Source organism: Cariama cristata, unplaced genomic scaffold (genome assembly GCF_000690535.1).
Source record: "Cariama cristata isolate BGI_N322 unplaced genomic scaffold, ASM69053v1 scaffold44688, whole genome shotgun sequence".
Taxonomy (NCBI): Eukaryota; Metazoa; Chordata; class Aves; order Cariamiformes; family Cariamidae; genus Cariama; species Cariama cristata.
In genome coordinates, this window is record NW_009633710.1 from 1,696 (window position 1) to 11,595 (window position 9,900).

At 41.3% G+C, this 9,900-nt stretch overlaps 1 protein-coding gene across 1 annotated transcript; it reads right to left on the bottom strand.

Annotated features, from left to right (window-relative positions):
- Window positions 1-263: 263 nt before the first annotated feature.
- UBR7 (ubiquitin protein ligase E3 component n-recognin 7 (putative)) lies at window positions 264-9,413 on the bottom strand. Its single transcript, XM_009706845.1, has 10 exons — window positions 9,373-9,413; window positions 9,148-9,208; window positions 7,472-7,567; window positions 6,300-6,353; window positions 5,022-5,127; window positions 3,591-3,775; window positions 2,889-3,020; window positions 2,325-2,487; window positions 1,364-1,425; window positions 264-539 (listed from the first exon to the last, which is right to left on the bottom strand). The coding sequence occupies exons 1-10, from the start codon at window positions 9,411-9,413 to the stop codon at window positions 447-449; spliced, it is 993 nt and encodes a 330-aa protein (XP_009705147.1). The 3' UTR covers window positions 264-446.
- Between the last annotated feature and the right edge of the window lie 487 nt (window positions 9,414-9,900).

Below are 9,900 nucleotides of genomic sequence, written 5' to 3' on the forward strand. Positions count from 1 at the left end.
AGATGATACAGAGCCGCTAAAGGCAGGAAAGCAACACGCTCCAGTCTTGCAAAGCAGACAGAGCGCATATTCCCTGCACTGTACCGATGGGCGGGCAGGCAGACCCCGCCCAGGTTTTAGTGCAGCATACAGCTATAGGCACGAACAGTAAAGTAGGCGAAAGGCTAAAGGGAAGGAACAGTGGCATGCTGTTCTTGTAGCAAGCCCTCCTCTCCCTTGAGACAAGGCCAGCTTTCACAGGAATGCAAAGTCGACAGTATGGAAATCCCTATAAATGCTGTGTACCTGTTAAGAATGTGTTTTAGTCGCTACAACTAAAGGAAGTATGAGATAAAATGAAGATATTTCTTGGACAGTTGGATTTTGATGAGAAGCCAAGATGCCTCTTCTGTTTGCCAATGAGTATTGTTTTCCCAGTTGTCCTTTCAGACCCAAACCCTCTCAGTCTAACTACAGTAGTACTGCATCCTGTTAGTCCGTCGTCTTTTCCGTGACTGAAATTCTTCAAAGAAGTGCTGAATGTCTTCTCTTTTAACCACCTAGGGGAAGCAATATGAAACGCAAGTTGTGGTACAAGAATTCAATTAAAGGATCCTTTTCTTTTTTTCCTTGTCTGCATCCCACATGTAATACACAAAGCATATAAAAGCAAGTGTCCTGAAATCTCTCTGATACAGCTAGCAAAACCACTTGCCTTGTACCCAAAGGAGACGACTGATGCCCAAATTCTATTATCAGCAACTACAAACAGAGAAACAAGCTCCTCAAAGGCAGAACAAGCACATGGAGCAAAGCTCCTGATAGTATTTTTAATGGGTTTGACCACTTGCTTTTATGATCAGAGAAATTAACACAAAGCAAGACTTTCAATAGCTCACTTCAGTCTCATTACAATGTAACTACGAATGGCAATTTTGCAAATAAGCCACCTGTGTTGATTATTAATAGCATGCAAATTCCTCCAGCAAAACAACTGACAAGACTGTTTGCCAATATTTAGTCAGTCCTTATTCTTCTAAGGGTTTAAATTCAACCTAAGAAAAAACATAAAGGTTAAGAGCTTTTTTCCCTGAATACTTTCCCTAGAGCAACAGAACTTACATTTAAATTTAAAGAACCTCTCTCAGTACTTTATAGACAGATTTCCCTACGGTTCCTGTTATCTCTCAACAATGTCATTAAGCAAATATAACTTTTAAATTTCAACGAAATCAGGTATTTCTAATTTCTATTGCATTACAGCAACTCCAAGAGACAGGAAAAAGAAATACTATAACAGAGCATTGCAGTATTCAGCACCCACTGTTCAACAGTACTTTAAAACACATTTTCTAGCAAACAAATTCTGTGAGTTGCGCCTTACCGTTCCCTCATCTGCAAATCTTCTGAGATAGTCAGTCAGTTCTGTCTTTAAATCATTGTATTCTGGACGGAGAAGCAAAGGCAGGGGAAAGAAAACAAAAACAAGCAGATGATACCCAGCTTTAGTTTAACACTGGCTCAAGAAGACAAACGGTTCTACTTCCTCTTGCCATTTGTTAGATTTACTTGAGACAAACCTAGGTTTGAACTGGATTATAAATCATAGTAATAAAAAGAAAGGCAAGTCCAGGTAAACACAAGCAGCCTAATTTATCAGACTAGCCTATGCAGTCTGTTTAGGTTGATCTTCAGAGAAATGTACAGAAGTTCAGTGACTGAATTGGTACAATTAATTAAAAGACTGCCCCTGCTCCCAACTTCCCACTGCAAGGGCAGGCGTGGGTTGTGGTGGGAAGTCCTAGCCTGTCACTGGGGACTGGGCAGCTGTCCTCCCCAGAGTGCCAACCCCTCACCCAGAAGAGGGAAACACGGCTCCAGTTACAAAATATCTCAGTGCTGCCTTGTGAATACACTCTGCGACAGAGCTGCCAGGGAGCACCCTGCACCCCAGCTGCACAGTGCGTGGCACTCCCCCAGATGACAGGAGATTGCCCAACAACAAACCAGGGTAAGATAAGTAAGCCAGACAGCAGAAGTGTAAAGTAATGTTTAAATATTCACATTACAAGAAGTTACTATCACTACAATATCTAAGACGTTAAATAGGGGAAGAGTTCCCACACCATCTAGATCCTCGATGTAAGTTAAAGTTGTAACCACGGCCAGAGAGGACAAACTTCTCTAGAGTAATCCTGACTGAGCTGTGCAGTCTGTCATACAATCTTCTACGTGTCACTTCAGAAATAGTTTGACACCACACTGCAAGACCTGATACTAATCTCTTACGGGAAACTGTTCAGTTAAAGTGTTAAGGCAGATTCTAAAAACAAAGTTGTATTTACCACAGATGAGTTCTACTTGCTGGACTCTGTTCATGCTGTTAAGAGTGTCCATTAAAGGATCTCTCCTCTCTGTTTCTTGGTCACTGGTACCTTTATTTTCGTAAGCCAAGACAGTGTCACATTCATCTGTCAGGAACTGGACTTCAAGCTCTGAATACATTTTCTGGAGAATAAAGTAAAATTTACTTTTACATTACAGAACTTCTCAGATGGAGATCCTCTCCTCCAATGCTTTTTGCGTTCAGTATCACAAATGATAACAATCAAAATGATAATGTAAATTTTGTATCCAGCATTTCAGGCATCTCCCCAAAATGACTTCCACAGCAATACTGGATTTAAGCAGCAAAGGAAATGCAAATGTTTAGAAGCTCCTTCATGCTGTATTAATTCTAAAGGATTCAGTGTGTTTCTTTATGTGGGATAGAGGGGTTTTTTAGGTGTTTATATGCAGAGTAAGAGGATTTACACACATTTTATCTACAAGCTTCTCTTCAAAGATTCTCTGGGAGCTCCCCCCTGCCTCCCCCACATCAGTGGTTGTGATGAAGAGAGAATACATACCAAACAGTCTTCACAGGTGCATAATTTGCTTCTCCAGTTCAATGGCCAAAAGGTGGCAGTATCTTTTTTTAAAAATTGCTTGCTTTGAAGTTCTCTCAGCTTGCAGACTGGCTCCTCGCTCTTAGTAACTACCTGAATTAAAATGAGACTGTTCAGTGCTCTGTCACTTCAAATACACTCTGTTCTTTCTAGCATGTCATCTTCCTTGTGCAAGATTTTTCTTTTGTCTCAGACACACTTATTTTTATGAACAACCTATATTACCATTTCAACCACATGAGTATTCTGATGTGGTTTTAGCAGTTTCCACTGGAAATTTCTGTAGAAATTTACTGCAATAGTCATAAATGTTTAAAAAGTCAGAGCTGGACTATCACGCAAATGCAGCTACAACGCATAATACCCCTGTATTAGAACAAACTCAGAAGTTACCTCAGTGTAAAGGCCAGGTGGCTGACAAGAAGGGATGGATCTAACCCATCTGCAAACAGATGTTACACCCTTGCCACCCACTTCTACAACCATGTGCCACAGCCTGCACTGTGCTTCACAGAGACCACACAATTGAAGTGTCAGTGAAGAGGAACATGGGAACAGACTGAAAGCATGTACCTCTTCACTGAGCCTATAGAGAAAGAGGTGGGCTCCTTCACCTATCATCAGTTTGAAGGTGTACAGGACAGAAGAGAAGGTACATTTTACCTCTGGACAGGCAGACCCAGAGCTAGTGGATGGTTCATTAAACTGTTCCGTTTGCTTTTCCTCCTTTGTTTCTTGGTGTTCCACACCACTTTCTTTTTTAATTTCTTTTTTCTGCTCTTCACTTTCCTCAACCTTCAGGACAATCCCTTCATCTTCAAGGGAGTTCACTTTAGTCAAAGCAGGAACTGGAAGATACATACCCGTGTAAGTGAAAATACTGTGCCAGGCAACATACAGGCTACCACAGACGTTCTCTCTGCTTTCCAGTACAGCGTCAAAGAGCACCTAGATCACCTCATACACTGCAGGGTCCTGGAGATACTCCACAGCTGTCCAAAGACACAGTGACCTAGGTATACAAAGAAACCACTCCCTCTTTCACCATAGTCTTCTTCACCTCTCATACTCCTATTTTAAAATACTCTGCTTCCCCAAACCTAAGCCCTAGGAGAGGGAAAAGGGTACCACAATTTGAGATAGTTCTGTATTGAGATGCTTGTCCTTCTTGACACCCCTTGATAGCTATTGCAGGTTAAGCAGCTGCCGTGTACTTTTTTGTTGACTGTGTCAGAGTCCTTCATTTTCTCCAGACACACCCCCCAAAAACTCCATGACAGATTAACTACACTAACGACTTCCTTATTTAAAACAAGTATTTATTTTGATGTCAATTCAAATGCATGCCCTGTCACATAGCTGGTTAGAAGGAGGAAAACCAAAAACAAACAAAAAACCCCATTCTGTAGTGTATTTACACTAGAAGGAACAGAACTCCAGGCAGGCCAGCCTGGAATTCTTAAAATGACCATTGAAATTTCTGGCACGTAAGAGATCAATCACCAGTTGATATAAGCAACACTTCGGAGGCTACATGAAACCAGCTCTTCCCACAGAAATGGAGTCGTCTACCCTTCTGATCCTGCAGAGACCACACAGCAGACAAAGCCCTAGTGTGACCACAGGGAACAGGTGTCCTAAGCACAGCCCCAGCTCTACTCAGATCAAGGTTTTAGACATTCATTTCAGGTCGCTCTACCATTCACTCTTTGCTGCTCAGAGCCTCTTAGACTCAGCTGTTTGCCTCACTGCTTCCCTTATAGGATGGCCCTTCAGTTCTTTGATCCAGTTTAGAAATTAAGTTTCTTGAGACAAGTATTAAATCTTCATTCATCTATGTGCTCGCACATCTTTGATAAAATAAAGAGCGAGCACCAAAGAATTAAGATTTAGGAAAAAGGACTACTCTTTTTTTTTTTTTTTTTTTTTAACAGAACAGTTACTGCAGCCTCACACATTCCACCGCTGAAGGCGATAGTCCAATATAATGAATATCGTTTCTCCAACCACTTAAACAGTACTATGTCATTAATCAACCAAGTATAAGAAATACGTGCTAACGAAATATTTGCTCAGATATCTTGATTTTTTTACCTGCTAATTGCGGTGCATAGGCCCACAGGAAATGGCAGTGATTCATGCAGGCTTGGCATACCATTTCATGGAAGTCTCCACTTTCAGGGGGAACTGCACCAAGATGCTGTCAAAAAGAAACAAGCATGCAAAAGTGAAACATTCGCTGCAAATTAACAGACTCAACTCTACGTTCAGAGGAAGTAAAACATCAAATGCCATCACATTTTCAGCACAATCATACACTCCTGCTAACTTTCTACAACGATTACCAGTATAACTTGAAGACCAGAAAGAGCTGATAAAAATTCCAGGGAAAAACTAAAATAATTCTCTTTGTTGACAGCCTTTTACACCTTCTACATAACCAGAAATCTCTGTCCTATCTTTATCTCATTTCTAAAAGTTATTCTTCTAAACTGTCCTAAACATAGGACAGGTGAAGATACCTATTGCACACTGCATGTTTAAACTCTTAAATAACTTACAATTACTCCTTACATGTGAGATATTGTAAGTCTTCATACTGAATCTGAGAAGAATTAGGCCCCAAAGCTCTCCATAAACTGGTGAGAACTATTCAGGCAATTAAAAGCATTTATCGGCTTTCCTTTGAAAGGTACTCCTGCAGAGCTGATAGTATGCAGTATAACATTCTTAATACATACATTTACACAGAAGAATTTTATAGTTTATCTATAGAACTCATAATTGAAGTCAACCATCTTTTTTTTAATTCTTTGATCCTGCAGCTTCAAACGTGGAATTTCACTTGTGCCCTTCAAGGCACAAGAGGCTGAATCCTTAATGCTTACACGTTAAGTAGGGCACTCACTGAAGTGCTGAGCTGCTTTCAAAAGATTTTCCCAAAGTTCATAATCAGGAACCAACTGCACAGTTTGTTCCTTGCTATTTAAAGGAATTACAGTCTAAAAAGCCTTCTTCTGAATGAAGAACTATTCAGGTAGCTGATAATGATGTGCGTCAGTAAGAATCTTTTTCTCACCGATTCTACTGATTAGAATTTTCCAATTAAAAAGATGGTTATAAAGTTATTATTTTATTCTGCAGCAGTAACCTTCAAAAAGGTAAAACTCTTCCTAGGTTTTTTGGACTGGAGTGTACCGCAGTGCAAGATTAAACTTTGAATATTCCTCTGCATAGGACGAAAAATACCTTAGAACTCATGTAATAATCTTTTGAGAACCTCAGCAAGCCTTCCCAAGTAACCATACAAACTTAACCGACACTGACTTATTTCTACGCAAATGGCAATTCTGCCACTTATAGTTCCCTTACCCTTCCATGGAACCAGTCTTCACAAACTATGCATTGGATCATCTCATCTGGAATCTAGATGAACGGTCATATTATTAGCATTAATAGCAACCTCCAGAATCTTTCACAAGCCTCAAATTGCAGTATTATGCAAAGCCTGCTCAAGTGAATTGCATTCCCCTCTTCACTCGCCCACAGGGAGTTGCCATTAATAAGTAGTTACTGCTTCATCACTCAGTTTGCTTCCCTGAAGTTCAATAGCATATGTAATTTGTTGTATTATCAAGACTGTGGAAATTCCCATTTATTATTACAAAACTAGTTTTCCCAGTAGATCAACATATTCTCACACAAAAGAGCTGATAAAAATTAATATGCTATTGGTATCTTTCTTCCTGTAAACAGAAATGCATGAAAAGGCAGCATAGCAAAAGAAAGATATTGATATTCACAATGTCATCAGGTTTATAGAGGAATGCCAGAATCCTAACTTAACTGTCCACAATGCAGTACAGTACAAACTGCTTCATTATGAAACAATTGCTAATGATTTCTTTAGAAATGTTTAGCTATCTCTGAACTTCAGAGAGGTGAGTTTATAAAATACTTTTTTGTATTTGAAAGACTTGTGCCTTCCTTATTCTTTAAAACACCTAACTTCTGTCACTGCAAACAAAAGTGTGTGTGCAAACCCAGCGGTGCATTTTAATACTTCAGACAGAGAAAAAGTGTTCTGACTGCCGTGAAGGAAAGCTAACGCCAGTGCTACAGGACAGACTCTCCCCACCCCAGAAGCCTTGTCAGAGCACTGTTACAGGCACAAGGAAGCAGATTCTCGTCCCTGCTAACATTTGCAACGTGTTTATTCTGTGTTTGCCACATTTCTCAAGATAATGAGAAACCCACCCCCTAAGGGAACTCGGTAACTTTAGAGAGGACTGCAGCAGCGTTTTGTCCAAATGATGGTTTGTCCTCCTTGTCTGTCTTTACAGTATAAACAAATTCTACCGTTTAAAAAAGACCTGATGAAGTAATTATTTTATACAGCACACGACAACCAAAAGCAATATGGAACATACGATTTCTTAAAGTGGGATCTTCCCTGTAAAGCATCTCAGCAACCGCTCCTTGGACAATGTTCTACATAAATACCATCTGCATATGATTACTACTGGTTTTTTTTTATTTCTTACCTCATCTTCAGGATCAGGGTAAGGTCTTTTACAAGTACAGTATAATCCGTAGAAATTGTCATTATACTTATTTCCTGAATTCACCTTGCCCTTTTCCTAGGAGGAAAGGAAAAAATGTCTCAAATAGACAATGCAGTGAAAAACAAAAGACAGAAAATATGTATAACCTAGAAAAACCCAATTCTTGTTCCACTTTAATTCCTAAAAGCAATCATTTTACTCAACAGCTTGAAGATCCAAAAAGAAAGATACTATCCAGACATCTATGCTATACAGTGAGCAGCAGATAGGGCATGTGAGGAATACTGAATTTCAAAAGGAAAGACAAAACCCAGTCTTTCTACCTTTGTAACAAATGGCAATCATGATGTTTGTTAAACTACGGCTAATCTAAAGTGATATAAGAGTTTTGATCATCAACCTGCCTGCTGCCATTATAGCAACGTCTGCAGATTTATTGTGCACCTTCCCCTCTATTTTTTTTAAACACCCAGATTGGGATCCAAACGCAACTTTGTTTAATCTTAACATTAAGCTTCCACTAAATTCATGTCACATAAGCCTCACTCTAGAGGAGAAGATTATCCAAATCGCAAAACATGCTGAATGAAATTCAATTACAGGTAATCCCATTTTAAAAAACAGCTAACACACTTGCAACCAGGTAGCTTCAGAGCTGCACGTAGTTGCAGCCTAAGGTCACTGCCAGTCCCTGCAGAAACAGCTGTGACTATTTATGATGTTATGACAAAACGCTTTCTACCACTATTCTGACAAAGGACGAATGGACGATGCGAGCACCTGGCATGAGATTAATGGAAAGTCAGCCAGGTTAATGGACAGATGCTGAAGGTCACTTAACCTGTACAATTGATTTTGCACTGAACTGACAGAGGAGGAACAACCACACGATCCATTTCATTGACTCAAATGAGAAACAGTAACATCTTAAAATTGTCACAGGTGCCTCTGTAGGGACCACTGGACTGCAGCCCTAGGCTGACTAGCTCTGAATCTGTCCCAGCTCTGCCAGAACAAAATGGACATACAAAAACCACTTGCTGTTTCTACATTTGGAGTGTTAGTACCCTGGGAGCAGCACTGCAGGCAAACTGAGCAGCTTCCTGTCGCTGTTTCCCAGATTACCAACTCCTTGACGAGTCCAAAATACCCACTGAGTATGAAAAGCACAGGCAGCTTAATACTGTAAAAAACTACCTTGTCAGTAGGCTCTGGTGACAACTTATCAAAAAAGTATAGGGCGCTAATGTCACCACAAAGAAGGGGAGGACACTGTCCCTTTGACAGCAGCACAACTATAAATTTCCTAATGCAACTGCAAAACTGCACCCCAAAAGGTTCTCCTGAAGCCAGTTTAAAGCTAATGAGATGTATTAGTGCAGGTACCACAATATGTTTCTGTCATTACACTGACCGTGGAGGCAGAACTGCTGTACTCATGGATGACAAGGATCAAACATCCTCCCTCCTCTCTCCTCACAACATTTCCCTTTGGTCCCTCAACAGTTTTATCTCCTGCTGTAATACTCCCACCTTGTTTAACTTGCTGGGAAAAACAGAGGCATCGCATGAGTCAGCACTGGCTGAGGTACGGCGCCAACCTCCAAAGACTCTTGCTTTGATTCTGTACATATGAAACCTATGTCTGAACTTACTGGGAGTAACTTGCACTGCAGATTTTTGAATTTGCTATTGCCACAGTCACAGCGGAAGTTCCTGGAAAGAAAAACATAGCATTTTAGGTTTTTTATTAACTGAAAACACATTAGGTTTTGTGTTCATAACAATTCCCAGCAGTTTATTAGGAGCATAAAAATATTCTTGCAGCTATTTAAACAATAGCAGCCGTCAGAACTGGCCAGAGGGCCTTGCAGCCTTACCCTCCCGCATGGTGTTCCTGGCAGGTCTCTGCTAACACCATCATTTGCAACAGCGCGTGGCTGGGAGACCACAAAGGCACAGCTAACCCCGGGTGCTGCAACTACCACATTCAAAAACGTGAGCATGTGTGTTGGCGAAAGAGGTGCGTGAATTGGTTCATTTCTGAAGGCTGGCTCCACGAAGGTGATGAAGCTCGTCTCCTACTCAGAGACCTACGCTCTCACTTAAATGGGGCGGGTATGCCAAGTGAACAGGGGAATATGGGTACCTCAGTGACCGGACCTCAGTTGCCTGCGCAGTTTTGCTGGGACTGGTGCATTCTGTACGAGTTACACAGGGGAACGTCTTCCTACCTCGCTGAAATGTACGGCAGAGCGGAGGAGGCTCTGGGGAAACTGACACCACGGCCCCCGCGGGGTCCCACACCCGGCTCCGGGAGGAGAAGACGGGCACGGACGGTCAGTGCACACGCCCTGCTTTCCCAGACCGCTGAAGGCGCCTGCGTTCCGCTCCGGGACGGCCGCGGG

Bases quoted from the DNA above. Each gene is read 5' to 3' on its own strand.
- UBR7 (XM_009706845.1), bottom strand. From the start codon at position 9,413: ATGGTGTTAGCAGAGACCTGCCAGGAACACCATGCGGGAGG. The intron at 5,128-6,299 runs GTAAGGGAACTA...TCTTTTTGACAG, and splicing joins AAGACTGGTTCCATGGAAGG to CATCTTGGTGCAGTTCCCCC. The intron at 3,021-3,590 runs GTAAAATGTACC...ATTTTAATTCAG, and splicing joins CTGGGTCTGCCTGTCCAGAG to GTAGTTACTAAGAGCGAGGA.